The sequence below is a fragment of the Balaenoptera musculus genome, chromosome 16 (assembly GCF_009873245.2).
Source record: "Balaenoptera musculus isolate JJ_BM4_2016_0621 chromosome 16, mBalMus1.pri.v3, whole genome shotgun sequence".
NCBI classification, from domain to species: Eukaryota; Metazoa; Chordata; class Mammalia; order Artiodactyla; family Balaenopteridae; genus Balaenoptera; species Balaenoptera musculus.
The window spans coordinates 37,845,896-37,872,167 of record NC_045800.1 but is presented as its reverse complement, the minus strand read 5'-3'; the positions used below and the strand labels follow the sequence as shown (position 1 = coordinate 37,872,167).

The following is a 26,272-nucleotide window of genomic DNA, read 5'->3' as shown; positions in this document are numbered from 1 at the left end:
TCACATGATGCTAGCTGCTAAGGGGAGGAGACAGTGAGTGCTGAGCGATTTTGCCTTTTATGAGAGTTTGGGATTCCAGGCAACAAGACTACGATCAATGACCACTATAAATATTTATGTGTATTCTTTGTTTCATAATACTTTTTAGGAATCTGATTAATCTTTTTTTTTTTTTGGCTGCCTAGGGTCTTAGTTGTGGCACGCGGGATCTTCATTGCTGCACGTGGGACCTTTCGTTGCAGCACACGGGCTTCTCTCTAGTTGTGGCATGCGGGTTTTTCTCTCTCTAGTTGTGGCACACAGGCTCCAGAGCATGTGGGCTCTGTAGTTTTGCAGCATGCGGTCTCTCTAGTTGAGGCGCGCAGTCTCAGTAGTTGTGGCGTGCAGGCTTAGTTGCCCTGCGGCATGTGGGATCTTAGTTCCCCAACCAGGGATCGAACCCGCCTCCCCTGCATTGGAAGGCGGATTCTTTACCACTGGACCACTGGGGAAGTCCCTGATTAATCTTAATTATCACTGAATTTTAGATTGTCTAGTAGGTCATGAGATTATCTAGTTCCAAACTACACACTCAAATGTCTACCATATCCTCAATGTCAGGGGATGGGGCATATAGGAGTGGTGGGGACTGGGGAAAACTGAAGAGCATCTTCCCAGTCTAAAGGATACACCTACTACTTAGTTCTAGCTGATGGCTGCTAGAACCCACCATGAAGCAAAAGTTGACAGTCCTTCCAACTTTCCAGCACATGCCCAAAGTCTGAATTTTTGTTAAAATTTAGACTCAAATACAAAATTAGAAAAAACAATGACACCACTGCTTCTTAAAAACCAAGGCTGCAGGCTGCCTGTAATAGTCAGACCTCTCCATTTCAAAAACCAGTGCAGGGAGATGAGGCCTAAGAGGGTGAAATGCCTTAGGCCAAACAGCTCACTTGGTGGCAGAGCCGGGGCTAGAAGTTTGGTCTCCTGAAGAAAAGCAGGTTAGAAGAAGTTCATGTTCCATTACCTCTCTCTGCAGTCACTTCCCTCTCTTGGAAGTAACCTCCCAACCAAACTCAGGAAAAGTAAAAAAATGTCTGCGTTTCACCCAGAAGTAGTAGTGTTTGTATAATGTTTACACATTCAGAGATTTACACATTAAAAGCCAATAGGAATAGCCTTTGGTGTCTGATCAGAATTTAAATCTTAACTTCTACAACTTTCTAGGTGGGTCACCTGAGACAAATTACCTTGCTTCTCTGTGCCTCAGTCATGGGAAAAGTAAGAGTACCTTTTATAAGGGCTGTGGAGAGGATGAAATAAGATTTTATGTAGAGTGCCTGGCTCAGTGCCAGGACCATACTAAAAACACCGCACATGATAATAATATAATATCCAAAAGATATCATAATAGCCTGCATTACCCCAGGACACAGAGCGGGGAGAGGGGAAGAGGACCTAAACTGTTTCACGGTGGGGGGTGGGTTATGGATAAATCTCAAGTGTAATTCCTAATACGGTGTAAGTGGGGTTTTCACGAAAACCCTAGCCTTCCTCTGACTGCGATGCGAGTTCACGGTCAAATCCAGCTGTATCACCTCACGTGTTACACTTAAAAGGCACCCACTCTGGTCCACCTCAGTGAAACTGATGGTGGAGCGAAATGAGAGTTCAGGTGGTTCTGGGCTGAGAAGGGGACGGGCAGGGTTTCAGAAGAGAAAGTCGCACCCGATTGTTTCACATTCGCTCTAGGCCGAACCGCGGGGACCTGCTTCCACCCGCGAGCGTTTTCTGCGGAACGCGGGAGGCCGCCGCCGAGGAAGGGGCGGAGGCAGAGGCGTAGGCGGCACCCAGGGGCCGGGGCAGAGGAGGCCGGGACCATCGCAGTGACAGTTTATTTTCCTGCGGCGGCGGTGGCATCAGGGACGGCTGCTGCAGGCTCGGGATCGCCAGGCCTGCGCGTGGGTTTTCGAGGGAGCTCTCTGCGCTGGGCGCTGGGGAGCTACGGCAGCGAAGGGGAGGAGGAGGAGAGGAACGCACGGAAGCCAAACGAGTGAAGGTAGCAAAGCTCCGTCAGTCCGCAGAGAAGCGGAGGAGGGTCGGCAGAGTGAAGGGAGCGGGCGCCTGCTCGCTGGGTGCCCTATCACCCTACTGCAGTGCCTTCCAGCAAAAGCCACCGCGGCCCGGGCTGCAGCGGCCAGACGGATGCCAAGGCCACACGGCAGGCGCGGGGACAGCCGTTGCAGTCGCCATCCCACGCGGGCTCCGGACATCAGGGGCTGGTGGTGAGTAGGCGCGCTCGCGTGTGTGTGTGTGTGTGTGTGTGTGTGTGTGTGAGTGTGAGCGCGCACCGGCACAGGCGAGTGTGCACGCCGGGCGCGTGTGCCCGGTGGCCTGGCGCGCGCCGGCCCCTCTTCCGCTGGCGACGTTCTGTCCCGGGCTTGCTCCGCGGGAGGAAAATGCGCTTTGCGGCCGCTCACTTCCTTCCTGCCAGTCCTGCGGTCGGCTGCCTCCGCCTGCGTTGCCTCTGTCCGCCCCCCAGCGGGCTCCGAGGGGTTAGTTTCACCTTGATGGGGAAAGCAGGAAGCTGTGGCTCCTGGGGGCAGGGTGGGACGCCGGCAGTGATCTACCTCCACGCGGGTGTTTCTGGTTTAGGCTTGGGGCGCGGCCTCGGAGATGGTGTCGGCGTTCAGAGAGACCCCCGCATTGTCTTTGGGGGTGCGTGGTGTGGGGAGGGAAGGGGCGGCGGTTGGAAAAACAGGCGTCCTTGCAGGACCGTGTGTCATGCCTTTCTAGACGATGCTTACTGTTACGCCGTTTATGAGCCACTCATAAGGCATTTTCCCTCACCTGAATAATTTATAAGCCTTAACGAGAGCCTTTAATGAAATGCACAAAGAAGTGGAATGTCACTAAAACATAATTTTCCAGAACTCTCTGAAACAACCCACACCGCTGATAGCCAAGAGCCTAAGGTGCTGTAATTACTGAAATTTAAATATAAATAAATAAACAATAAGTAATTCGGGAAACAGAACCTGATCGAGAGGATTGAAGAAAATCTTAAGTGTCTGGGTGTCTTGGGGGTGGCTTTCTGGAAATCGGTGTTTGAATCTTTGAATCTTTCAAAGTAAGCCCCAGAGAGCCCAGTGCTTTCCAAACATCCTGCTAATCACTGAGAATAAAATGAAGTCCTAGGCTTTAAGGCATTTCTAAGTTTATAATGGATATCACCAGGATGCTGATTTATGATCTCATGATTCAAGGCCCTGTCAAGGTCAATATGGCAGATTTGTTCCAGCAGTTCAATTACACGTGAATGTTTGATTTTCTGTTTCAGGTTTTGGGGAGTAGTTTTCTATGGTTGTTTTACACAGAGTTTAAGCCACTATCTTCTATGCTTTTCCAGACCTTGTTTCAGTTGGCAGTCTTATGTTTGTGGGATGGATGCTAAATTGAACTTCAAAAAGGTACTCTGTTTTAAAATATATATGTATAAAAAATGTACTCTGTGACTCTATTATTGTAGACATTTTATAGCTACACTGTAAACATCTATGTTTCTTTTTAATACTGAGTCAATACCTTTGGGAAGGCACTGGGAAGTAGGTTCCTCTTGTTTACCGTTTGCTCCATTACATCTTCATTCAAAGGCATGAAATGTTATTAGAATCTCCCTGGAAAATGAACAGGCTGCTTGTTTTCTGTTCAAGCGTATATGCAGCAATTTGCTTGCCTCTTGGGAATCGGCTCTTGAATATACTACTTCACCTGTAATTTATGTATTAGCTGGTTCTTGGGAATTTTAAGAAGAAACTTGTTTTCTTACACTCTTTTGTAACATAAGCACCATTTAAATCAGCAGGCAGAGAATCCAAGTCCTTTACCCATACTGTGGTCTTCAGGGCCAGTTTCTTGCGTACTTTTGCTCTGTTTGATAGGACTCATTCCCATTGAAAGGCTTGGAGGGAGAAATGGGAGCATCGTGGTCCCAAGGGTGTCCTCAGCAGAGAGATTATTCCTGGAGGGGAGACTGTTTTGGGGATCGGCTTCTGAGAAGGACTGATAAAAAATAAAGAATTGTTAGTAATAGTTACCTCTGTTTACTTTTGGCACAAAGGTCTTAACACAGTTCGATCACATTCCTCCTTCAAGGACTCTTCCCAAGCCTACTTACAGCTACAATCCAGAGAGCGAGGTTGCCTTTTATAGAGAAGAAAAACCTGGTAGTTCTTGCTCAGGATCTGAGGGGTAGAAGAAATAGTAGATGCTGCCCAGAAAATGCCAGGTGCCTTCAGGGAGGATACATTTACCAATTAGACACACTTATAAACCACTGGATTTGTGATTCTGTCTAATCCTAGCATTTTTTTCTCCCCCCATGAAAGATTTAGGAGTAACTTCAATTGAAACTATGAGAAATGACTCATGGTCATCCTTGAAAATATGAGAGTCAGTTCTCTACCCCTGAGGGCTAATGGATGTCAGCTGCCCATTAAATATTTGTTAAATGAATACCAATTCTAGAATCTTCCCAACCTTACTACATCACCTCTTCTAGTATTGATTATTTTTAGCCATAACTTTATATGAATCATCAAACGTTTCATTAAATTGGAGCCAATTGATATAGTCAACTAAGACCAACTTCCTCAACTGAAGGAACAATAACGATCCCGCTAAAACAAAACAAAACCAAACAAAGAAAAAAAACACTGTATTGGTACTTACTGACTTGCTTATTTCAGCTATCTGAACATGTGAATTGTCCAGTTGGATGTGTTGAGTGTACATTCAGAAATCCTGAGTTGACATCGTAATGTTCAACTCAGGAATGATCTAGATGTAGCTACATCTGGATATGCCTTTTGTCAGAAATTAGTTGCATTTCTAAGCAAATTAGATGAACTTCTAGTACAATCCTTCATCTCCTCATGTTGAGTAGAAAAGCCAGTTAAACATTTGGCAAATTGCTAAGTCTTCAAAGTTCATATTTGATTTTCTTTCTAAATTTTAAATTAAATCCATGTTATGTTTGTCCATTGATGTGGTTGGCTTACAGACATTAATTCAGACCACTGGCTACTTAGTAACTCATATTTATTAAAAGCAGCCCCTTGATATAAGCACCAGTAATTCATATGTTTTGATTAGCTCTAGCTAGCCTTTCAAAATACTCTTGGAAATGAGTGCATTGTGTGATCTTGAATATGAAGAGTGTTATGCCTTCCCTTTTTTTTTTTTTTTTTTTAAATAGTTCTGACTTTCCGTCCCCAGTCATTGGAGGTTTACCCTATGATTCATGATCTAATTTCAGGATGAACGATTAGAAAGCTGACTGAAATTTGTCTGGATATTAACATTATGGTGCATATAATAATGCAGATTTTTCTCTGATATTCTTCCCTTTTTGTCCTCCAATCAAGCTTGTTTCATCCTGAATAAAAATCAAGTGAGATCCTTAAACATTTAAAAATGTTTTCCTGTTGGGCTGTGTCCAAAATAAATAAATAAAATTTAAAAATTGCTTATTACTGTTGTGAAGTAACACAAACACTACTACTATTCTCTGCATAATGAAACATGGCCATTCTTTTTTTTTTTTTTTTTTAAATTAATTTATTATTTATTATTTATTTTTATGACCGTGTTGGGTCTTCATTTCTGTGCAAGGGCTTTCTCTAGTTGTGGCAAGCGGGGACCACTCTTCATCGCGGTGCACGGGCCTCTCACTGTTGCGGCCTCTCTTGTTGCGGAGCACAGGCTCCAGACGCGCAGGCTCAGTAATTGTGGCTCACGGGCCCAGTTGCTCCGCGGCACGTGGGATCTTCCCAGACCAGGGCTCGAACCCGTGTCCCCTGCATTGGCAGGCAGGATTCTCAACCCACTGCGCCACTAGGAAGCCCGAAACATGGCCATTCTTATCTAGTATTCATTTGATAAGTAGGCACCTGAGCACTTGAACTAGAGTTAAAGGCATGTTCCTTCCATGTCTTATTAAGGCCCTTGAAAGCAAGGGGGTGGAATTTTGATTTAGATAAAGTAGCCAATTCAAGGTAGGTTCCTTGAAAGGAGTATGTATGAAAGCATCTTTTGGGAAGAGCACTTTGGCAGTTGGGTGGGGAGTGAGTGGGTTAACAGAAGGAGAGAGTGGAGGTGAAATCTGATGTCAGATAATGACAGCCTGACATAAGATCCCAGAGACACTGAGATGAAGAAGGGAAAACTTCAGACAGCCAGACATCAGGATTCTTTGTTTTATGTGGAAGAGGAATCGTAAACCTGGGGCATAGTGTGATCACACACGTATTCCACATCCACGGGACACCTCACCAGTTGACCACAGCATTCTTTCCTGCCGAGCCCTGGTGTAACCTCAGAATCTTGCAAACGTTTGACAAATAATTATTAATAAATATTAGTTATTAAACATGTGCTATATGCCAGGCACTGTACTCAGCCTTTACATTTGTTATCTCAAGGATGATGGAGTGGTTAGGAACGTGAATTCTTTTTGCCATTTACGAGTTGTGGGTCCTTGGGTAAGTTACTAACTTCTCTGAGCTTCAGTTTCTTCATCTTTCAATTGGGATATTAGTTTCTGTCTCATAAGAGTTGGGGAAGGATTAAATGAATAAATAGGTATAAATGAAAAGTACTGAGAAGTGTCTGGCACAAGGTTAACTGCTACATGTATTAGTTGTTACTATTGTTATTAATTCATAAGACAACCTTATGGAATAGGTGCCATTTTGCAGATTAAAAAATTGAGGCACAAAAAGGCTAGGTAAATCACTCAGGGTCATAGGCTGGGATAGAGTGATAGAGCTGGGCATCAAACCCAGACAATCTTGACTCCGGTGTTTGCTTTCCTAACTTGTGTGTATCCCTGATCACATGCCAGGTGCTGGGGACGCTGACTGGGGAGAGAAAAGTGGGGGCTTGTCCTAATGAGATCCCGGGCTGCAGTCATTTCCACTGCAGAGTTTGTCTTCTCCTATATAGAATTAGTACCCAATTATTGTACAAAATTTTGGCTATTTTTCCTTGATGTTTTGGTATTTTGTAAATGTGTTTCATTAAATACTTTAAGAAGGGGTCCAATTTGTGTTTTCACATATGCTTTAAAAATAGGTTATTTTTTGTTTTTGCCTAACAGTTGACATATGCAATACATATTATAATCATTTGTAATATCTTTCCTTGTACCTAGTGATCCTTCGCTGGAGGCAGCAGGATATGTCTCCCTAATATAATGTATAATATATACATTATATGTTTTATATATATTGTGTGATGTAATATTATTTAACTATATAATATATATTAGATGCATTTTATACAGTGTATGTCGTGTATACATAATATAATGTATACATTATATATAAGGTATGTATTATAAAATATATACATTATACTACATATTATATGTAATATAATACATACTGTATAACGCATTGTGTTAGGGAGACATTTACGTTAGATGTAAAGAATCACTGGAGAAGAGAGATGTTACAAATGAGTATGTGTACATTATATTATTGGAAAGGTATCAGTATTCTGAAAAACTTCTATGCCATCCACCTTTGTCCACACTCTCAGAGTCTTATATATCTCCCATTCAGAAGCCATGTGAAGTTATGATGACATTTCATAACCATTTTTATTCAGAATATTTTATAGAGTAAAAGCAGAGTAAATTTTAGCTGTTCTTTGACTTGACATAATTACGTCTAATTATAAAAGGCCAGACATTTTTATTATTGGACCTGCCATTAACATTATATTATACTTTGACTATACCTCAATTTAAAAAAAAAAAAAAGAGAGAGAGGCCAGATTTTAATTATAGGTGGGAAGACTGCTGTAGCAACAAAGAATCAAAAATTCTGAATTCCTCCAGAACTTCTTTAGCAAGGAGTATGTCATCACTGATTTCAATATTTTAACATTACATTAGTCCTCATAATTCTTTATTCTCATAAATAAATTTCAGAGATTTGTAACTAGTATTGTTTTTTTCTAAGGAGGCAAAAACTTTTCTTGGTCTTGTGTAAAGTTCACGGATACTATTTAGTTGAGGAAAATTTTTTAAATCTCATTTTAAAAAATACAGTCTGCATTGTTTGATTTTACCCTTTTGTTCAAATTACATAATTATTTAAAGTCCAGTTTCTTTTAAAGGAACTATTTAAAAATGTTGTGAGTTTAAACTTGACTAAGTTTGAGTTTTGGTGAATTTGGTGTTTTATTTTGTTTTTAAACTTTTGCTGTACTTAGGTTTCAGTGCTTTCACAGTAACTGAACCAAAGATTCAGCCCAGGCTCATACAAGAGATAGCTAGCTGTTCAGGGACTCATCACAAATTACTCATTTTGATTGCTTGACTTGATTTGACTCTGGTTTATTGGAAACAGGAGGCCAGTGATGACTCATTTTTAACCCTTCCAGTCCCCAGTTAACACTGCCTGTTTTGCCTTTGCAGGTACTCAGGGGGAAACTCCACTGTGGGTCTTTTTTGGGAGTGTTACATTTCAAACTTGAGTGGCTAGGACAGTAATCAACTGTGCACCTTTTCATTAAAGGCATAAAGAAAACTGCAGTCAGTAATGGTGATCAAGTTTAAATTCAGCTCATCTAAGGACCCTGTAATTTTATTTAATCTGTTGCTGGAGCCCTGTCTTTTAACACCGGAAGTATGCATTTCAACCACTGAGAAGAAATATGGAGAGGCATTTATGCCTGTGGGTTCATGCTTCAGTCTTCTGATAGATTGACTTCAGTTCTTTTTCCAATCTGTTTTGTCCTTGAGAGGTTGGTTTATAAACTGTTCCACAGGATACATTTTCTTTAACAAGAGGAACAATTGGAAGTGGTAGATAGAATGAGATTAGAAAAGAGAAGCCTGGAATAAATCCTTCATACGTTCCTGTTTTTGTAAAATGGGGCGGAGAAACTGCTTACTGAATCAATATAGTACTTTAAGGAAAAAAAAGATGAAAATCACTTAGAATCATTGGTGGGTGTGGAACTTTTTTTTGTCCAAGTATTGAAAAGTTCAAGAAATTCAAATGTGGCTCTTGAAAGAAATGTAAATGACCATCACATTCTTATGGCATCAAGGTTCTTTGTCTTTTGTCAAATGTAATATTATTGAAAGACTTAGAAAGGTAACTAGGGCAGTGCATTTCAAACTAGTCTCAAAAAACCAGAATGACTTCCATGCCACCCCCATAGGTTATTATTTAGTAAGTTTGGGCAGGGCCTGGGAGCCTTATTTTAACAACCTTTTCAGAGGATTCTGATGCAGGTGGTCAATAAACCATACTTAGAGAAAAACCTATTTAGAAGCTAAATCTAATTTTATATGCAAATTTGTTCTTCTGTTTTCAAGCTTTATGCATTTATTCCTCTGATTTTCATATACATTTTTATGGAATAACATATCCATCAAGGCTGCCTTGGAGTTTTTGTAATGGCACCCAACACTGTGTTTAGTTTTCTTATGAATACCTGTTTTCAGGTGGAAGAAATCAGAAAACCACAGAGCTGGCAGGAAAGAATGTTGCACCTCCTTCTGAATGGCAGATGCTGGGATAGGGCAGAGAGGGTTTGATCAAAAAGAAAAGTAGGGGAAGCCTTATATATTGGGAAGCAGTGGAAAGCAAAGTCTAATAATGCACAGCACTGAGGGCCAGCAAGGGTGTTTAGACCTCTTCCATAGACACTAGGTTATCAGTTGCTTTTTTGATCAGGAGACTAACCTGATGCAAACAAGCCTTACTCTTGTGCTAGGGACACATGGTACGTGGTCCAGAAGAGAGGATTAAGGAAAGGCAGAAGGGAGCAGGGTGAGCCCTTGGGGCCTTGAATTTGGCGGGACTGACTGAAGGGTTCATGCAACAGGGTTCTCCCGCGCTGTTTTCCTGAAGGTCTATAGCCAATCAGCTAACTGCTCTCTCCAGCAGCTGCATGTTATGGTGTGTAGCACCAAGGCTGCCCAGCCATCAGGCCAGATAGCCTCTCTGGGTTTAGAAAGCCCTTGAATAACTGTTTCAACTACCACTACCTTCATAACATTGTGAGGCAAGTGTCTCACCTTAGACAAGGGAAACAGACTCAGGGAGTAATTGATCAAAATCCACACATCTGGAAACTGGCAGGGCTAGGCTTCAAATCTGGAGCTACCTACTGACAATTTCTAGGCTTTAAAAAAAGTATAATTTGTCTGATAATGAAGTGATACATACTTGTAACAAATTGTACCGAAATGAATAAGTTACATATGAAATCCTTCATGATTTCATCCTTGAGAGAACAGCTGAGAAAAATCCAGTGCATGTTGTTCAGATACCTTTCTAGCAAATGCCAATATACATTAAATACATATGTATTAGTACTACAAGGTGGGAGTCCTACGTTATATGCTATTTTACAACTTGCTTTTTTTTTCACTTAATGCTGTAACGCGGACAACTTCCTGGTTCAGCACATATAGACATAAATCTTTTCTAATGGCTTCATTTCCTGTAGAGATTCTTTATTTCAAATAACATCCTTTTGACGGCTATGTATTTTAATTTCCAAAATTGTAATATTTTTAAGCCATGCTACAGTGGGAGCAAGTGTGTGTGTGAGAGTGTGTGTGTGCGTGTGTGTATTAGTGTATTATTTGGGCAGGACAGTCTATGGGGGAAACTTAGAATTGCTTGGTCAACAGGAATGCGTATTATTTTTTTTAATTGCCAATTTTTCTTCCAGTCTTCATCAATATTAAGTATGACCAATCACGTAAATTTTATCAATCAAATAAATGGAAATACCATTTCAAATCCATAGTTTCTTAATTACTAGTGAAATTAATATTTTTCACGTGCTGCTTAGCCATTTATATTTCTCTCATGACGTGTTCATTCCATTTGCTGATTTTTATTCAACTTTGTATCTCTTTCTTACTCTTCTGCAAATATGCCCTATAGTTTAGACATAATCAATATTATATATGTTGCATATGATGCAAACTTTTTTCCTTTTGTTGTCATTTTACTTGTTGAAGGGATTGTTAAGGTACTAATTGAACATTTTAAAAATATTTAATTTTAAAATAATTTCAGAATTCCAGAAAATTGCAAAAATAGTACACAGAATTTCTGTATATCCTTTTTACCCATTTCCCCAAATATTAACAGCTAATATAATCACGGTAGTTATCAAAATCAGGATACTAACACTGTTACAATACTATATTGTCTAATCTACAGATCTTATTCACATTTCACCAGTGTCCTTCTTCTGGTCCAGGATCCCATACAGGATCACACATGGCATTTTTTGTAATGTCTCCTGAGTCCCTTTTGATCCGAAACATTCCTTCAGTCTTTCTGTCTTTCATCATCTTGACACTTTTAAGAACACTGGCCAGTTTTTTTTTGTAGAAAATCCCTCAGTTTGGGTTTGTATGGTATTTCTTTATGAGTATATGACCAAGAGTGTGACTTCGTTTGGAAGTGGTCAAAAATATCTGCCTGAGGAAGAGATGCTTAAACTAACACTGGAAAGATACAGAGGAAGTAGAAGTGTGCAATGAGGGTGAATAGAAGGCTGGTGGGTTGGCAGCTGGATCAGACCCAGCTTTGTGGGACCTATTAAAGATGCATGATATTGACAGTGATGGAAAGCTATTAAAGGGTTTTAAGTGAAGAAATGACAATATCTGAATAGCATACCTGTTGAATGTAGAATTAAACAAAGGGGAGCATGATGGAGACAAATAGACCAATTAGAAGGCTATTCTAGCGATGCAGACAGAGTAAAGGGTGACACAGATTAGGGTACTGTAAGGAAAGTTGGTGAGAAAATGCAGATTTGAGAGATATCTTGGAGGGTGACTCAGCAACTATAAGTGGTAGAATGGATGTGGAGTTGAGGGAGGGAGGAGATTCATGGTGACTGTTTCCAAGTTTTGCCAGGTTGTGTGTAATTGGGTGTTGATGCCATTCACTGAGATACAGGAGAAGTTTTCTCTGTTGAAGTCAGAAGCATCACCATCTCCACTTCCCTTAGATGCCAACGTTTACAGTATCTTTGCCTACTTACGCTCCTATATTTTCCGGTCTGTCCACTTAACTTCCAGGTTCTATGTTTTTTTTTCCCTCAGAATCGTTCCCAATAGCTATTTATCCTTCTACATTCTTTTTACCACTCTCAGTCCAGTTCTGGGGTATCTCCAACACAGTTGCATACTTGCCTCCTTTCTGAATTGCCGATATCTCTTCTCTATGTAAGTTTATCCATCACTCCCAGACTTTTTTTTTTTCAGCTTCGTTGAGGTATAATTAAGAGACTACTTCAGTTTAATAAATATGTACTTAGTTCCTAGTTTGGGCAGATCACCTTATTGAGCAGAGTTGAGAATTAAATAAGAAGCTAAGCAAAACTGAAGAGATTCAGGGTCATTTTGCCTAATGATAAAAAGAATCTGTATCCTTGTCATACTCCTTACATAAAAATAAATTCCATACAGATCAATGGTATTTATTCAAAAATAACTAACCATAAAATTACTAGGAGAAAAGATTGGTAGACATGTTTTTTAAAATTTTTTATCATCAGTCAGTTTGAAGACCTTTTAAAGAATGATGAAGAACCCAGATACCATAAAAGAAAAAAAGGATCCTTTTGACAGCCTAAAATTTTAAAATTTTGTACAAAAAATTAAACAACCTTCAACAAAAACTCCAACTAAGCTAATAAATATAGAAAGAAGGATAGAAATAGAAAATTCACCATTTTCAAACATCACAGTAATAATCACTTCAGAAAAGAATAATCTTTAGATGCTAAAATGAATGGGCAAAAGTATATTTGCATATTCGCAAAGTAATTCCCTGTAAGACACTTTGTAATTACAAAAGGAAAAATAGTATCTTTACAGGGGAGAAACATGGCAGACATAACTTAGGTGATCAAAGTAAACATCGCTGATAACGGCAAATCAGTGTCTCCTGATGTACTGAGAAGGACACACCACCACTTCTGAGATATTGTTGCCAAAATATGCATGACCACCTCTGTTGTATTTCGTATTTGTAGCACTTACCGCAGTTTTACTGATATATTTGTGCAGTTAGTTGTTTAGTATCTTAGTACCTCTGTTCTCAACCTCCTGCCTCTAGCAGAATGTAAATTTCATAAGATCAATATCATCTGTGTCTTTGCTCACTAGTTCCTAGCAGGAAGTAAGCGCTTCATAAATAATGTTGAATAAATAAATGAAGGAATGAATTTACTTGGAGCTGATACTTGTGGGAAAGATATACAGTAGTTATTAGCCTTGGAACTATTGAGTGAGAAATCACAGTCGGATATCCTGGTGAAAGTGGATGGAGTGAAGACACAGTGCTCAGATTAAGCCTTAAATGAAGCCTTGAAAGAAATGTGTCCCATGGAATAAAAGTATGTTAAAAGACAGAAAATTAATAGGTAAGATGCAAGGTGAGGGAAGTGGGAGGAAAAAGGAAATGCCTCTACTTCATTTAGAGCAAAGCAGGAGTTTGTTCTAAAGTAGGTACTGTTCAGCTGATCAAGGCGGGTATTTAGGGGGTTATTTGTAACTGTCTTAGAGCAGTTTTATCTGATGCAGTGAGTCTCAAGTTTCAATGTGCATAAAGATCTCCTAGGCTGCTTGATAAAAATAGAGCTCTGTGGGGCACCCTTGGCAGAAATTCTGACTTGATGGGGCATAGAAATGTTTCTTATTAATAACCACCCTCCTCCTCCACTGAGTAATTATGGTACAGGTGGCCCAGGAACCACACTCACAGGAAACTTTACATCAGAGTAGAGGGGTATAAGCTGCAGGGAAGGAAGATAAGAAGGAAGTGAGTGGGGTGAGCAAAGAGAAACAGTGGATGCCACTTGCTAACGGCTTTGGCAGTATAGGGAGGGGGCTCTTTAAACATTTAAAAGTAACCTGCCAGGGAAAGTGGTGAAGGGACACAGCCTGTTTTGATTTTGTCCACCTCGTTGAAGAGATTGTCTAGTTCAAAACCAAAAATGTGACTGCAGCTGTCTATTGAAATGTGTTGAACAGTTAGAATATTTCCTTTGGTTGAGGAACACTGGAGAAGCCGTGTATGAGAGGTATTCTGGGACAGCTTTTGCTTTTGAAAGGAGTGCTGGACTAAATTCATGTCTTTCAAGCACTGCCCTTAGGAAATTTATGAAAATTAAATAAAATTGATTAGTAATGCCCAAGGACTGACCTCATCTCTGGGCTTCAGGCATCTGGCAGGCAAGAAGATGATGTTATTTAAAAAGTGTATTTCTGACTCATTATGCTTCATTGGATTAGATAACTTGTGGATAGTATTTTCTTTTCTTTTTTAACATCTTTATTGGAGTATAATTGCTTTACAATGGTGTGTTAGTTTCTGCTTTATAACAAAGTGAATCAGCTATACATATACACATATCCGCATATCCCCTCCCTCCTGCGTCTCTCTCCCATCCTCCCTATCCCACCCCTCTAGGTGGTCACAAGGCACCGAGCTGATCTCCCTGTGCTATGCAGCTGCTTCCCACTACTTATTTTACATTTGGTAGTGTATATATGTCCATGCCACTCTCTCACTTCATCCCATCTTCCCCTTCCCCCTCCCCATGTTCTAAAGTCCATTCTCTACGTCTGCATCTTTATTCCTGTCCTGCCCCTAGGTTCTTCAGAACCTTTTTTTTTTTTTTAGATTCCATATATATGTGTTAGCATATGGTATTTGTTTTTCTCTTTCTGACTTACTTCACTCTGTATGACAGACTCTAGGTCCATCCACCTCATTACAACTAACTCAATTTCATTTCTCTTTATGGCTGAGCAATATTCCATTGTATATATGTACCACATCTTCTTTATCCATTCATCTGTCGATGGACACTTAGGTTGCTTCCATGTCCTGGCTATTGTAAATAGTGCTGCAATGAACATTGTGGTACATGACTCTTTTTTTTGGATCCCCATTCTCTTTTTTTTTTTTTTTTTTAAACATCTTTATTGGAGTATAATTGCTTTACAATGGTGTGTTAGTTTCTGCTTTATAACAAAGTGAATCAGTTATACGTATACATATGTTCCCATATCTCTTCCCTCTTGCATCTCCCTCGCTCCCACCCTCCCTATCCCACCCCTCTAGGTGGTCACAAAGCACCAAGCTGATCTCCCTGTGCTATGCAGCTGCTTCCCACTAGCTATCTATTTTACATTTGGTAGTGTATATATGTCCATGACACTCTCTCACCCTGTCACATCTCACCCCTCCCCCTCCCCATATCCTCAAGTCCATTCTCTAGTAGGTCTGTGTCTATTCCCGCCTTGCCACTAGGTTCTTCATGACCTTTTTTTTTTTTTTCCTTAGATTCCATATATATGTGTTAGCATACTGTATTTGTTTTTATCTTTCTGACTTACTTCACTCTGTATGACAGACTCTAACTCCATCCACCTCATTACAAATACCTCCATTTCATTTCTTTTTATGGTTGAGTAATATTCCATTGTATATATGTGCCACATCTTCTTTATCCATTCATCCGATGATGGACACTTAGGTTGCTTCCATGTCCTGGCTATTGTAAATAGAGCTGCAATGAACATTGTGGTACATAACTCTTTTTGAATTATGGTTTTCTCAGGGTATATGCCCAGTAGTGGGATTGCTGGGTCATATGGTAGTTCTATTTTTAGTCTTTAAGGAACCTCCATACTGTTCTCCATAGTGGCTGTATCAATTTACATTCCCACCAACAGTGCAAGAGTGTTCCCTTGGATAGTATTTTCTTAAAAGCAAATTGCAATAAAAAGGGAAGTATGTTCAAGTGGATATTAGAGTTTAGTGGCTTATGGGTGGCTTATCTTTAGAATGCATAATTTCCAGGAAATTTTAGTATTTCAACAGCAAGATAACACAATTAATCTCATATGAATCTATCTTGGCAAATTAACTGAATTTCTCCCCAACTCTTCAAATTCATATTCCAAATGTTTTATGGATTTTTAATTGTTTTATGAAGATATTAATTGAATCACCTCATTTAAAATGTACAACAGAATCATAAATTAGTATATTTATGAGCATATGAAATGCCTTTTGAATACCAGAATTTATTTTATTTTTTTATTGAAGTATAGTTGATTTACAATATTGTGTTAGTTTCAGGTGTACAGCAAACTGATTCAGTTATACATATATATATTTTTTTCCAATTCTTTTCCATTATAGGTTATTACAAGACATTGACTATAGTTCCCTGTGCTATACAATAAATACATGTTGTTTAGCTATTTTATATATAGTAGTGTATATCTGTTAATCCCGTACTCCTAATTTATCCCTCCCCCCCTTCCCCCTTCAGTAACCGTAGCTTTGTTTTCTATGTCTGTGAGTCTGTTTCTGTTTTATAAATAAGCTCATTTGTATTATTTTTTAGATTCCACATATAAGCGATATCATATATTATTTGTCTTTGTCTGGCTTACTTCACTCAGTATGATAATCTCTAGGTCCATCCATGTTGCTACAGAGGCAATTATTTCATTCTTTTTTATGGCCAAGTAATTTGAGTACCACAATTTAGAATTTACATTAAAAACCAGCACATATTTTGAATTAAACTGTGTCTTGGTCGAATAATTATGCATTTGAATTTCTTAACTACATATTCCAGGTGGTCAGTCCACAGACATCGAATCACTCTGCCTAAGAAACAAGTGGAGGGAATGGATGCCCTTTTATTTCTTTGGCAGGAAGAAGACTATGAAACAGATGTAATGCTGGCCTGAAGTCTCATTTCTGCAATAAATCCTATCACTCTTGTCCAAAGCCCAAGAATTTGACCTTCCCCTGATTTCACCATCAGCTATTAAATATTAATTGCCAGTATCGCTGTGTGACTACGAGTATGAACTCTGGGATCTTACACACCTAGTCTTGAGTCCTTGCTCCACCACTTACTTAAGTTGCTTGCCTAGTCTAGGCTCAAGTTTCCTCCCCTATAAAATGGAGATAATGGTCATTATCATTTGCTGAGTGCTTCCTGACACCAAGCATCGCGCTCTTGGTTTCACAAGCATTTTCTCACTTCACCTTCTCACAGGTCTTTTCCTTAGTTACTATTATCAACCCCACTTTGCAGTCTGGGTAGCTGTGATTCTGCAGTTATTGCTTGGAGTCAGAATTTGAACCCATGTGGTCTGACCCTGGAGGCTGCATGTCTAATCTCTAGACTCAACTGCTTCCTATTTGATAAGGCTGTTGTGAGGGCTGAGAATGGAGGTCAATGCATTACGTCAGATAACCAGGGAAGGAAAGCTTTTGGTTAGTATGTAATTAGTAACCAATTACTATAATATAATTATGATATTATATTATCATAATAATATAATTATTATTACGATAGCTCTTTTGCTGAATTAAAGGTGATATACATAGTCCTACCTCACCTGCCCAGAACTCAACTTGCTCTTATGTAGAAGACAGTAGAGGAAAAAAACGGTAAGAAAAATGATTTTTCAGCAGCCAAATTAGAAATCATGTAGCAGTCACTGTAATCAGCATATAGTTTATTCACAGGAGATCCTTTCAGACCCATGTCCAGTTAAACTTTAATTTTACAAATAAATTTAAATTATTTTATCAGTAATCAAGATAGACTAAAAGGAGAGAAAGACTGAAGTCAGAGAAGTTTAGTAAAGAAGTTGTCTTTTAAGTGATTTTCTAGATGAAAGCAAATTAGAAATGGAGGGAAGCATTGCTGTTGGCAGGTACGTTGAAATAAAACTGTGAATCATGAAGAAAGAGTTAAATAACATATTTAGTCAAAGAAGAATATAATATTATGATAGAAAATATTTCCTTCGAAAATTGTTAAATCTCACAAAATTCTTCCCCTTCTTCTTCTTCTTCTTCTTCTCCTTCTTCTCCTTCTTCTTAATATTAGTATTAGTATTAGTATTAGTATTCAGAATTAGCGCTTTCACATTGGATTCACATAGGTAAGCACTTCCTTACGTTGCCAGAGGAATCCTGTATCAATTAGGCAGCAGATTACAGAATCCTAAGAGTGCCTTAAACAATGGTACTTATGTCTTACACAATAACAGTTCAGAGGAGAATGGTTTCAAGATAAGCTCAGCAGCTCAAACAGTGCTGCAAAGAGCCAGGCTCCCTCCACCCTCCACCTCTGCCATCCAGCTGGGTCTTAGGCTTGACCCGCCTGGGTTGCAAGATGGTTGCTGCATTTCAAGTCTTACATGAAGACACAGGTCCAGCTGATGAAAGGCACATATTCTCCAGACTATCTCTTTGTATTAGAGATGAAAGTATCTCAGAGTCCTCCCAATAGATTTCTCCCTTCTGGTCCCATTGTCCAAGATTTGGTCACTTGCCAACTAGTCAAGTCCTGAGTGCCAGGGAGTCTGGAAAAGTGAATATCTCTAGTGAGGCTGGGCCCTGCTGGCAGGAAGAAGCGGGGGTGGGGAGAGTGGGCGGCTGTTGGATAGACAACTGACAGCGACTGTCAAAGACTAATTGCAATGAAGCAAGTAGTTAAACATTAGTCATCTCTGCTATTTATAATAGAAGCCTACATCATCTTACTTTTCTAACCATTTGATGTGAAAAGGGACTGATTTTCTTTGAGTTTTCTACTGCATGCCAGGAACTGTAATAGAATTTGTGGTGTGTGTGTTTTAATGATCTTTATTTATTTAATTTGGTCACGCTGCGTGGCATGCGGGATCTTAGTTCCCCAACTGGGGATGGAAGTGGACACCCCCTGCAGTGGAAGCGTGGAGTCCTAACCACTGGACCTCCAGGAAATTCTCTTTTTTGTGCTTTTTTTTTTAACCTCATGTAAGCTTCCACTGAGTTCTTCTGGAAGGGTGTTATTTCCCCCCATTTAATAGATGAAGATAAAGTACACAAAAGGGTTAAATAAGACACCATAGCACTCCCACCTCACAAGTGGTAGAAGCTGGTTTCTCCTACACGTATACTGCCCCAAACCCTGAGCTGCTGGGCTAAGGGTGCCCAAACATCTCATCCTGGTGTCAGAATAAAAATTGTACTGCACTATGAGAAATAATTATTTTATGGCCCAAAGTGCGACTTGATTGCCCTCAGGGTAGCCTAGACTTACCTCAAAGTAATTTGAAACATATATTGGGCATGGTGATTTATTTAATAATCTTTCCTGTAGCAACTGCATTCTTGCTGATTGATCTAATCTTAACCACACTGCTGAGGTATGTTTAACTTGGGATATCCTTCTAGGGATAAGAGACAAATACCTGATACCTAGCAGGTACTCACATGTAGTACTTACAAGTGTATAAAAAAGACAAAAAAAGCTATTTCTAATATTCAGATCAAGTTTCATATTTATCTCATCAGTATTTTAGTACAAATAATGTTATCATCTGGGTCACAGCATATGATAATTTCTGATTTACAAATATTATATAAAAATAATCTCTTGAGTATAAAAAAATAATCTTTGGTTTTAACGTCTGAATCCTTCCAAATGAACAGCAAGGATGGGCTTAGATCTTTTTTTTTTTTTTCCTGAAGCAGGTCCCAATCTGTAAGCCTGCTGTGACTCAGGAGATGCTCCTTTCTGCCTCTGTCATTTAAGGCGTGGGAGTGACCCTTTAACCTCCTTTTATCTAAATCAGATTAGGTCACTGCAGCCCACAGTCTAGGTTATGATCATTTCCTTTATCTCCAACTAAGTAAATTGCACCATGTTCTTCCAGGAAAACCTGAACTCTGACCCAGTGGGGAGAAGAAAGGCTGCTTTTGGCCAATTAGAAATGAGACTGCAGCATGTGGCATGAGGTGTCCTGGCCTCTCTCATCTGCCGCCCCTGCTTATCCAGTTCCCTGCAGCACTCAGCCTGAAAGGAGTACCAGTGAGAAAACGACACGTTTGGGCGATGGTCTCACTGGCTGTCCTGTGTGCCCGGTCTCTCAGGAGACTGTTTCCTGCCTGGTTAGTCTTTGTATTCTGGAAAAATCTGGCTCTGTGTATGCAAGTTAAGTCAGGATTCTGAGCTTAGCCCCCCCGCCCCCCAAAAAAAAGTATTTAAGAAAAAAAAAAGAAAGAGAAGGAAAATTAAGGGAACTAATAATTAAGGCTAAAAAGGTCACAAAAGAAACACTGTGTTAACGGGTTAGATATTGTCCTCTTTTGTTCTTGGCATTACTTGCTGCTGGTTTTAAAGGGCAGAATCATAGAGCTGCTTCCACATTTATTTCCTTGGGGGCAGTTGAGACATAGAGACATCCAGTTGGGACCCAGAACCCAGAAGGATCCTGCTGTTGGGCTATAGCACCAAGAGGGCGTAGAGAGAGTGAACTGTTAAAACTCAAGAGCTGAGAAGTGCCAGTTTGGAGAGGGTCCTGCCCCATCCCAGGCCACTCTTGAATGAGACTAGATTTTTGCCTCACCCGCTCTGGGCACAGTCAGGAGCTGCTCAGATGGTTCCAGGAGCTACTTGTTAGCTGCTCCGCTGGGACGGGGGTTGGCTTCCGTGTGCTCGTTGTGAATATGTGGTTCTGATACCTTTCTGCGCCCGGTTTCCCCAGGCCCTTGTGTGCGAGGATGAATAGAAATTGGATACTCTCCCTACTCTTTAAAAGGTCAGTTTAAAGAGGAAAATGGTGTGTCTTTCGAATCTACAGTGAGGAAAAGGGTCTGGAGATAAAGGCAAGAAGACAGGAGCTCTACAGCCAAAAGAATTCTCAAGAGGTATATTACAGGTTAAAGATGTCACAAAGCTGTAGTTCAGATGTTATCAAGCTGCAATAATATGGGCTCTTCTGGGGGCAGAGAGTAGGGAGTAGATTGAGATTAAATCAGGCATTCCTGTTGAATATTTTTCATTAGTTGTAAACCACTCTGAATTGATGAAGTGGTGATGATCCCAGTTGTGAATGAGGGAAGTGAGCCTGGAAGGGTCCAGTGAGGATGACCAGCAAGTAGGTAATAAAGCCGGGACTCATACCCAAGCTGAAGCCAAAGGCTGTCTTTGCACTATGTGCTCCTGGAGCCTCCACTTTGAAAAGGGATTTTATATTTTATTCCTGCATGATGTTGAGTCCTTCCCCTGCGCCTTTGGCATCCTCTGGGTGTCTTGTTTCAGTGTATTTCTGATCCTCCAAATTGCAATGTTTATCTTTATCTTTAGCACTTGAAGTCGTCTTCAGCCTGTCTTCCCATGACAGTTGCTGAAGGGTGAGGATTTGGAGAAGATGGCCCTGCCAGTGTCATGCCAGCTCTCCTGTCATTAATGTTACATGGATTACGTCCTTCCTTTAAGTACCATTTGCTTATAATTATGGCACTTAAGTCATTTGCCTTTCCTCCGGTTGGAAATGAAGAAAATAATGAACATCACATTTGCTGATCCACTGCAGTCTCCAGCTCTCTGTACCCCCCCAAGCCGTCATCGCCTCTCCCCCACTGATCTCCCACTCCTCCCGTGCTTCCCAAAGTGCATTTTCAACAACACCACAAGGTCACTTTTTAAATTGTAGTGCCATTGATGTCGCTCATTTGCTCATTGCCCTAAATAGCTCCCCATTTCACTCCAAATAAAAGTGAAAGTCCGTATGGTGATCTTGTGTCCTTATGGAGGACTTACGTCCTCCTTACCTTCCTTGCCTCTCTGATTTCATGTCCCACCCCTGTCCTCTCCTCTCACCCTGCTCAGACACACTAATAGATGCGTTGCCACCTTAGGGCAGAGAAAGCCTGGAAATGTAGGTTTTACGTGGGTGGCTATGTGTCAACTAAAAAATTATATTTTTATATTAGAAAAGGAGAATGGGTATTGCAGATTATATAGCAGTCTGCCACATTTGCTCTTGTGGGTCTTGGGTTCTGTGAGGTAAGGTATCTCTTATTGTGCCCTCAGTTTTCTAATTATTTTAGTGAGACCTTAGTAGTATAAATGGAAGGGGATAATTGACCATTATTTTTTCATCTTTTAGTTTCTCATGGCTCACTATATTTCTGGTTAGATTGAAGTAGCATGGTGAGGTTTTGTTTTGTTTGTTTGCGTAGTTGATCTAGAGCAGCGGGTTTTCAAATTTTTTGGTCATGAGACCACTTTACACTCTTAAAAATTATTAAGGGCACTAAAAAGCTTTCTGTGGGTTATATCTATTTATATTTACCATATTAAAAATTGTAGCAGACATTTACAAGAAGATGCAAGTGAGCATAGCCATTAACTTGTACCCTATGGAACCCTCCACTATACAGATGGATGGTAAAAAAAGCAAATAATGTTTTAGTAATATTACGAAAATAATATTGACCTTGTAGACCCCTTGGGGACGCTGTATCACACTTTGACAGCTACTGGTCTTGAGAACATAACTTGTTTTTGCTGACATTGGTAATTGTTTATATTGCAGGGGATAAGTGCTAGGACTGCAGATTGAAAAATAAAGGAATTAAGGCAGGACCACTGCCACTGAGTTAATGGTCCAAAAAAAAGCATTTGACTGACCAATGTATAAACTTCTTTCATATGAGATTTGAGGGGAGTTGGTTTCTGTTTCTGAATTATAAATAAATTTGTGTGGGGGAGTTAATAGAGTTAAAGAGAGATTTAACTATTGGTTTTCATCTATAGGAATTTAATAAATTCTGGTGTTCAAGATATATTGAATTAAGCATTTTATACGTCTAGAAGCTCATGGCAGAAAAGTTTGATTTTTGTGCGCGCTTACAGTTGTTTTTGGCCGCCCAGCCCTGAATCTACCTTTTCTCACCTGGCACATCCCACTTTGCCTCCTATGGAAGTGTGAAGTGCTAGATATTTGCATTTTTAACCACCTTTGCAGCCTGGCTGCAGGCATGTGACCTAGGTTCTGCCATTCAGGCACCTCCACCTCATATTTGGAAATAGAAACTAGTGACATGAAAAAATATGTGGCACCTCCACAGGTGGTTTCCCGGACAGCAGCTGGTGTTGGTGATGGAAGCCGCTGGCTCCCCCGCCCATCAGTGACAGGCAGCAGACCAGTGCTGCTGTGTGATTTGGGGTCGTGTTGCTGGGTATGTAGCCTCCAAGCCCAATTTATCTGGCCTTCTTGGAAATTTGTGACCTTTCCATTATCATTCTGTGGATTCAAGAGTCGGTGCCTTTGCTTGCAACTAAGAATCCTGCTTGATACATTCTCAGATGCAGTGTCTTTCAAAGCATTGTTTGGAAGTCTCATGTATCAAAATCACCTGCACCACATCCTAACAATGCCTATCCTTGGGCTTAAAACTAGTGGATCCAGAATCCTTTTGAGTTCCAGGAATCTGCATTTTAAACAAGTCTCAGGGTTATATGATTTTAGAACTGCTGTGCTAATGTTTCCAACTTTTTAAATTAATTGTGCTCTGTTTAAAGATCTGAGTAACCCCTAAAAGAATTCATTCTTGGCTTTTAGGAGACCCTAATCAATGAGTAACTAGTATTTCCTTGTCCTCTTCTCTCTCCACCCAGCCTCAAATTCTCCATAAGCCTCTTTGTTCTGTCTCCTTAACTCTTTTAACGTCTTTTTTTTCTGTTTTATTCTCACCAAGAAGTGGTAATTCCCCCAAAGGGATTGCCTACATTCAGTGGTCCCAGGATTAATTTGTATTTTAAAACTGCACTGTGACTGGGGCCCTCTGTAGGTCCTTTCTTTCTTGGGCATTTCTGCAACCTGCAGGCCTACAGCTTGATGTGTACTCCAGGGATCACTGGAGAGGATGAAGGGGAACGATCAGAACACACTAAGTGACTTTCCTTGGAAGGATTTTCCAGCCATGGATTCAGGTCAGAAAATAGCACGGAAGGATTGAATAATCTACTTCTGAAGTTTTCGAGAATCATAGAACGTTGTAACTTGAAAGAGTGTAGCTTAACCCCCTCATATCATGAATGAGGAACTGAGGAGAAAATATGTGTTCAGCGTCGCATAAGTGATTAGTGGAATATAAAAGCCGACATAAATTTAGAAGTGGGAAGTGATCATGCAGAGCTCGACCTAAACTAGCATACAAGGAAGGAGACTAACATTTATTGAGTGATTATTTGAACTTGGGTACGTTCACTTAACATCCCTGAGCCTCAGTTTCCTCAACTGCAAAATCAAGATTCTAATAATAGCGGACATTGATATGATATTGACTATGTGCTGGGAACTGTTCTAAGCACTTTATGTGCTAAGTCATTTAATCCTTACCACAACGACATGACATAGGTACTATTATTTTCCCCCTTTATTCAGGTGCACAGAAAGGCTAGATATTTACCTGCAGTCACCCAGCTAGAGCATTCATTTTCTACTGCTGCATTGTAAATCACCCCAAGCTTCATGTGTTAAGACAACATACATTTATTATCTCACAGTTTTGTGGGTCAGGAGTCTGGGCACAGCATAACTAGGTCCGCTGCTTGGGGTCTCACAAGGCAGCAATGGAGGCGTCGACCAGGGTAAGGATCTGATCTGAGGCTTGGAGTCCTCTTCCAAGAGCACGTCATTCTTGGCAGAATTCATCTCCCTACTGCTGTGGAACTCAGGATGGCTGAGTCTTCCAGGTCGGCAGGAGAGGTCTCCCACTCAGGATAATCTCCCTTCTGATTAATTGAACCTCAGATGATTAGGGGCCTTAATATATCTGCAGAATCTCTTCATCTTTGCCATATGACAGGATATAATAAACATGGGAGTAATTTCCCATCACCTTTGCTATGTTCTGCTGAGATGAGAAGCCAGTTACAGGTCTTGGCCACACTCAAGGGGAGGGGCTTACATAAACCTGTGGATTCCAAGGGGCGGGAATCACAGCACCGTCTTAGAATTCTACCTACCACAGCCAGTAAGACTTAGTTTAAGCCCAGATGGGCTCCAGGGCTGAGTCCATGCTCTCAATCACAATGACCTTCTTTCTCCTTTCGAAGCAAGTAAATCCACTTTATAACCTTGCATAGTGTTCTAAGTAAGATAACACCCAGCAGATTCATACTGGGTACTAGGCAATAACTAATTCTCTTCACACTTCCTTTTTTAAAAGTCTGCTTCAAGAAACCTTATAACCACCTGCAGTTTTGTATTTTCAGGAAGAGATTTCCAATAGTCTCAGATTATATAAGTTATTTCAATTTGTTCATATTTTTTCTGAGGCAGAAATAAGCCTGGCATTTGGGATTTGAGACTTGAGTTCTCAAGAAATAACCATAGCTCTGCTTTTTGTCTTTGAAACAGATGAAGTGATTGAGAAGAAACAATAAACACCATCATTTTGTAGACAGGACAACATGGATCCGCCGTTAACGGTGAATTCCCTGGTAGGTGGCACCAACCGATATTTTACATGTGGTCCGAAAACCCCAAAAGAAGAACAGAAACACACTGAATGGGAAATGAGTCACAGTTACTTCAAGAAGTTGAGCACTTGCCGTTTTCATCCATCTGCGTGGTCCTGTCCTTTGAGGAAGTGATTAATAAAACCACCTTTGCTAGAATTAAAAATAATGCTTTTTTTTCCATGAAAGTGTGAAATTTTAATCTATCTGGTTCGATTCCAGGAGTGTAGTCCTTTAGCATAACACCGGGGAGAAGAATTTCACAGATGACATTGTAGCAGGTACTTCAACTTCTTTGTGCCTCAGCTTCTTCCCAGATAAAAATTAGAGGCTTACCTTGTGTGGTAATGACCAAGGAAATAATTTTATATTTAACACCTAGATGCTGCTTTGGGATCTTTGTGTAAATGTGTGACTACTTGAAACTCTCATCCTTTTCATCTTTTCCCCTTACAGCCAACATAGTACACACCTTCTTGAGCTACATCTTAGAAGAAATAACGTGCTGGAGAGGAAATAACAGGGGCCTTGGGATCCCATGAGCTTATTGTGTGTCCCAGATCAGTCTCTGAATGTGAATATAGGAACGTTATATAATCTCCATGGCCCTGTTTTTGTACTTTGTGCCTTACAGCTTTTGGAAACCGTAGTTTTAATGTTGCCAGCCTGTCCTTGGGGCTTGATAAATGAAAGCTGTCATTACCCTCCCCCTCCTCCTGATGACCCTCCCAAACCCACTCACTACCCCTGTAGCCCTGGGAGCAGCAGTATACTGAATACCCTATACACACAAAGTTTAGCACCAGAACATAAAGAAATAGAAGGCCTGGGGCTTCCCTGGTGGTGCAGTGGTTAAGAATCCGCTTGCCAATGCAGGGAACAC

At 40.4% G+C, this 26,272-nt stretch overlaps 1 protein-coding gene across 13 annotated transcripts in view; it reads left to right on the top strand.

Moving 5' to 3' along the window:
- The first annotated feature begins 1,741 nt into the window (after positions 1 to 1,741).
- Positions 1,742 to 26,272, top strand: part of STAMBPL1 (STAM binding protein like 1) — a 45,083-nt gene continuing 20,552 nt past the window's right edge. For 2 of the 13 annotated variants that reach the window (XM_036829380.1, XM_036829390.1), the window contains exons 1-3: positions 2,356 to 2,537; positions 3,392 to 3,452; positions 25,289 to 25,371. In XM_036829380.1, coding sequence (XP_036685275.1) covers positions 25,342 to 25,371 — 30 coding nt within the window. In that variant the 5' untranslated portion in view covers positions 2,356 to 2,537; positions 3,392 to 3,452; positions 25,289 to 25,341. Of the gene's footprint in view, positions 2,268 to 2,355; positions 2,538 to 3,391; positions 3,453 to 4,825; positions 4,828 to 9,497; positions 10,481 to 19,789; positions 20,025 to 20,620; positions 20,675 to 23,755; positions 23,857 to 25,286; positions 25,372 to 26,272 lie in introns of those variants that run through there. The other 11 variants (XM_036829382.1, XM_036829384.1, XM_036829385.1 and 8 more) reach the window with 11 other exon arrangements.